Raw genomic sequence first — 5,571 nt, 5'->3', positions numbered from 1 at the left:
CACCGCAATTCCTTTTGCCAATCAATTCTTTATGCCTATGATGTTGTACAATTGTCATTATTACATTTGCCAATCAATTCAGTTTGTCTATGATGTGTACAATTGTCAATTTTGCAAACAATGCGTCTTGTGGGTGACTATTTTGGGTCTATTATTTACCTTTGCACTTTTTTTAAAAAGTGAATCAAGTACAATATGGTTGATGGGTGGCAGGGCATTCAATGCCCTGCCACCAAAAAAATATTCTCTCAGGCGTCGCTATAAGCGTCGCTATTTATGGCTCTGTAGCGTCGCTATATGCGTCGCTATACTCTTCTGTGAGACCGTCGCTATAAGCGTCGCTATAGACGTCGCTATAAGCGTCGCTATATAGCGACGCCTATAGCGACGCTTATAGCGACGCCTATAGCGACGCATATAGCGACGCTCTCGTAGCGACGCTTTTAGCGACGCTTATAGCGACGCCGGGGGTTATAAAAACCCAGTGTATTTCCGTCGCTAAGAGCGTCACAAGAGCACATAACCTCTTGTAGTGAGATTGAGGACTAAGGCCTGGGTGTCGGGCTCGGGCTCGGGGAATGATCCTGATCCTTCCTTTTAAAATTAGATTTTTTTAGTTTTGTTTTTTAATTTTCTTTTTGGTCTTAGATTTTTACACGTTTTTATTTTATTTTAGTTTTATATGAAAAAAACTTTTTATGTGGATAACCATGGCAGCTCTGTCTAACATGCCTACATCTAATAGAGCTAATTAACACTGTTATCTTTGCTAACACTAATTACCTATGCTCACACACTGCCTATCACTTTAAACTATACACTGATAGAACAGTCAACCTTCTCATTCATGTCTACTGCCTGCTCACTGTTTACTACACATTACAGATCTACACACTAACTAACAGACCTGCTAACACCTGCACATTACAGAACTTACCATATCTAACAAAACATGTAAATTATAGCACTTAACAGAGCTAACAAAAACCTACTAAAACCTGCCCATTGCAGCCACTTAACAAATCTAACATAACTCAATAAAAAACAAAAAATGACAGAAGTGAATGGCTTCCTGAGGTCGCACTGAGTGCTCCTCAAGCTTAGTACAAGGCAGTCCCCAACAGCGGCGCCAAAAATATGCGCTTTGTCGCACGTGTCGGAGACTAGGAACTTGCCAAAACACCATGTGCGAGCCAGGAATGGCTACAAGCACTCAACTAGATAGTCATAGCAAGCTCAAAGGGGCAATAATGTGTCACTCACCGCTCAATGCTTCCGTCGTTAAGGATCCTATGTCGCGAAGAAGAAGGAGCCACTGCCGTCGCCGCGCTCAACTGCCTACCGCCGCCGATACCGCCACAATGCTCAATCACACACACACACACACACACACACACACACACACACACACACACACACGTGAGTACACGAAGAAGAAGAAGATAGAGAAGGACCAAGAGAACTTCTTAGCATGCACCTTGAAGAATGAGTATTTTAGGTCAAATAGACCTTTTATATTAATCTGACCCATCACACATGGGCGCCCACAGTGGCCGATCATAGTAAAAATCATATAAAAATGGAATAAGTGGTGAGCCTCTCATCGGCGATCACCTAGACACCTAATGGACCGACAAGCCCGGTCCATGACTCGATCAAATTATGATAAGGCGTCCATCGAAGGTGATAGGGTGTCCGTGAGGGTTAATAGAGGGATTACCCCTAGTATGATGCTAATGGATATGAACTCTTGTATCAATGAAAAGGCACTCAACAGGAGCTTGAAATCGACCTCAATGAGGATGAAGCAAACTTCTCAAGAGGGCAAAAACACGGTACTCTATTGACGTGTCACTTGTGAAAATTGTTAGAAATTTAAATGGTTCACTTTAGAGAGTTGCAATGACACAATATGCTTTAGCCACAGTGTGCATAGGGCTGCGAGAGCGAGCCTGCTTGATTTGATCTTAAATGATTGGATTCTTCCTTGGAAAGATCCCCTGCCAAAGAAAGGAGAGTGATATCTCGCACTGGAATTTTATGGTGTAGGACTCTCTATGTATGACATGCTAGAGTGGAAGAAGGATGCATTTGGTAAACATCCGTATTTGGGAACCGATCAAGGCTTTCAATACAGGAGTAAAGACAAAGTCTTCCCATTTACAATCTAACAAATGAGTTGGTTAGAGTAGTCTATAAGAACGGGAGAAAATCGACAATGATTGTCACGAACAAAATTCTGTGTCAGCAGCAAGTCGTAAAGAATTGTCATCTACATCCAAATCTCCATGTTTATGCGTTTACTTTGACTGCACAACTAGACCACGGGGCAAGGCATATTGTTCGTTCCTTATAATTTTAGGGAAGACACAATGTCGATTCTCCACCATGTAGTTTGTGTCATTTCCTTATTGCATGACGACAACTTTAACTACTCACATGATTTTCCTGTAGCTTGACAAACAACATTCTCTACCTTGTAGACTAATTAGACAAAACACCTACTGATCAATGACCATGTCAACAGTCCTAGTTAATTTTTCCACTTCTCTACACCGCAACACCATCGACACATTTCTTTGGCATGGCTAAACAAGCAAGACTAGTTACTCAACCATGGCATTGGAGCTGAGAATATTTACAATCATTACAAATTAAATAATCACCCAATATGAACTACGGTCTGTACTTCATGTTTATACTCTTATAAATTTCGGCCAACTTGTACGCACCCTTGGGAACTTTCGACCATTGAGGCTGTCATTGCCCGTCTAAACAGGAGACTAGCAAGTCCGGAAGGGAAAAATTAGTAATTGAAATCTTCTTTTTTTTTGCAATTCTCAAATTATGTGGGATATTTGTATAAAAGTAAATAGAAAGATACACCACTACACATGACAGATACCTGGCTTTTATAGGGGACTCAATGACTACATATACCACTCTTTTATAGGGAGCCAACAACCCATACATACATAAACTTAATAGATCGACGGAGCACTCACTTCTTTTTTTTGCCCATAAGCGGCTCCAATAATACGTCTTTCATTGGGGTTTCATCGATTGTCAAGACCTCATGCGGAGGGCTCTTGTAGCTTACTCTTTTCCTCTTGCTTTTTAGGTGTAGGTTGAAGTCTTATCATACACTTGGGAGACTAAGGTTGGGTTCACACTGCTCATGCTGAGCTTACATGGACTGACCAAGTGAGCTACAGGAGGGTTTGCAGTGTTGAAACAATGCAAGGATGTCATGGCATATTGACTCAAGCATATTTGGCTGAGCCGCCATCTCTGCTCGAGCAACGAATCAGCGGCCTAATACGGCGTGCACAAAAGCACTTTCTGTAGGCGTTGTGATGCGCGGTGTGAACAAGCTCAGAGGAAGGGGCATGAAATGCTTGGGTGGAAAAGCGTCGAATAGCTGCCCTAATATTAGCCTAGTAAGAGCTTTGCGAAAAGAACTTCCAGTGATTCGCCAACTTGTCTGCGCCTTCTGAAATCTTAAGGCCGAACGTGTGCCGTGAAAGCCATGCGGCGGGGACTCCGTTGGAAAAGGATAGCTCACATTTTCAGAAAACCCTGCAAAACCTTCTCCATCCAAGCAGACGATGAACATCAACGTGCAGGAAAGTTATCTTATTATGCTTCTCGAGGTTTGACTTCATGGCCGAAGACCTCATCTTCACCTCTGTCTTGTCACTTTGAGTCGTTTTCTCCGTTCTCTTCCTTAGCCCGCGCCAGTAATATTGGCTTCAGTTCTGTACCTGACAGAGTTCTAGATGTAACCTACATATGTGGAACAGTAGCTTTCATTGTTGGTACGGGGGTCTTCATATGGTTAGCAACAGGACCAGTATATTATCGTGCTCTAGAAGCTTTGATTCCTGTCTTAGAAGCTTTGTCTCCTACTTTAGAGGCCTTGCCCCCTGCTTTAGAAGCTTTGCGCCGGATAGCTATTGCGCTTGAAAGTTGGGATATTGCTGCAGGGCTCCATACAGTGAAAGAAGCAGATTTCTCTGGTACTGTGCATGTATTGAAACAGACAGATATTAGAGATGCAGTGGAAGTGATTAAAAGCTTGGATCTTCCAGGTATTATCCAAATTATAAAGGATTGCAATCTTCCTAGTCTCACTGATGACATTAGAAGAGCAGACCTTCCACGTTTATCCATAGCGCTATATCAATGGCTACCAGTGTATATATCAATGGCACATCAAACAACCTTTCTTGTGCCAACAAGGTTTCAAATCTAAACACGGTCAATAAAGAGGGCGAGGTTTCCCGAGTGCATGACATGGAAGAGAGTTGAAGGTCAATGGTTCTGTTCACTGAGAGAGCGCAATTTGAAGGATGACGCACCCAGCGGCCATAGAAGTTCACACTTTGTCCTAGCAGCCATCATATGGAATCACTTTCCTGCACATATAATGCACACTAGTTATGTGTTGTGCTTTTGACCCCTGATGTACTTAAGTAACCATCTTTTGATTATCAAAGAAGAATTTGATCTCTCTTTTTTTATCCCCTGAATTAGAGCATGTATCATTGGCTGCATGATCTTTGGCTTTGTCTGTAAATAGTATTTGAAGTTTCTTTAAGTGAACTTTTTGCAAGTTTGTAGTAGTGAAGAAACACTTGCTGTTTGCTACAAACATGGCCACTTATAACATTCGGAAACTAGAACTAAGATTTTTCGTATAATCGTATTGTCACCTTGCTTTTTCGTGTTTGTCTAGAAACGTTGCAGTTTCGTTGCGCTTCGTTTCAAGGGGATAAAAGGGGCTTTTATGTAAGGTTATCGAAACCCTTGTTACAAGTAACAAAGCTACCAGTGTTGCATAAAAATGCGTTTGATACCCTCTTTGATCTGAAACACGCTTTTTATACCTTAACCTACTTTACTTTACTTGAAAGGGGTTTCTATTGTGGAAATCTCTGCCCAATCGTTTCATACATTTTGGAGAGTTACATCGTTCTTATTTTGAACATTTGAATGCTTATTGACCAATAGCTTAGATGCCTTTTTTTTTTTTCTATCTATTATTTCAAAAAATGGTGGAGATTGTAGTTCCTGGCATGCTCTAGTTGCGAACCTTTGTTTGCTTGAATCTTGAAATTTTACTAGATTGGTAACAATTGCCAATGAGATGCATTACATGGTGTGCTCTTTGTAACGTTTTTTCCTTAATTGTGTCAATTAGGTTGAATGTTTTGAACCATGTTTATAGGAAATTTTGTTTACAGGAATTTCACCGTATTAATTAAATATAGTTATATTTTTGAGTTTTTTATATACGACATTTCTTACGTTTCAAAATATATTTGAAATCCATTTCATACCTATGAACCTCGTTTCGTACGTAAGTTTCATATGGACTTGGAAACATGTAGAGCTACCATCGTTTCCTAAGCATAGGCAACCTAGATGCTTATCACGCCTCAAGGAGAAGAGGTAGCCTTTCGAGGGAAACACATGATGCAGATTGAGTTTGCACCTAATGTGTAAACCAAGCCCTTGGGTTTGATTCTTGAAAGCGTGCCATGCATGTAGAGCTCGATGCTATTTAGG

The 5,571-nt window shown here is 41.1% G+C and overlaps 1 protein-coding gene across 1 annotated transcript; it reads left to right on the top strand.

The window, feature by feature from the left end:
• Positions 1 to 3,134: 3,134 nt before the first annotated feature.
• LOC147460252 (uncharacterized) lies at positions 3,135 to 4,543 on the top strand. Its single transcript, XM_086509991.1, has one exon. It carries the CDS (start codon positions 3,530 to 3,532, stop codon positions 4,253 to 4,255), a length of 726 nt encoding a protein of 241 aa, XP_086366117.1. The 5' UTR covers positions 3,135 to 3,529; the 3' UTR covers positions 4,256 to 4,543.
• Positions 4,544 to 5,571: the final 1,028 nt, after the last annotated feature.

Source organism: Adiantum capillus-veneris, chromosome 4 (genome assembly GCF_014529385.1).
Source record: "Adiantum capillus-veneris isolate H3 chromosome 4, ASM1452938v2, whole genome shotgun sequence".
NCBI lineage: Eukaryota > Viridiplantae > Streptophyta > Polypodiopsida > Polypodiales > Pteridaceae > Adiantum > Adiantum capillus-veneris.
The sequence above is the reverse complement of the archived record's forward strand: the minus strand, read 5'-3'. Positions and strand labels throughout refer to the sequence as shown.

Excerpts from the sequence above, each read along its gene's own strand:
- LOC147460252 (XM_086509991.1), top strand. The coding sequence starts at position 3,530 with ATGCGGCGGGGACTCCGTTGGAAAAGGATAGCTCACATTTTCAGAAAA.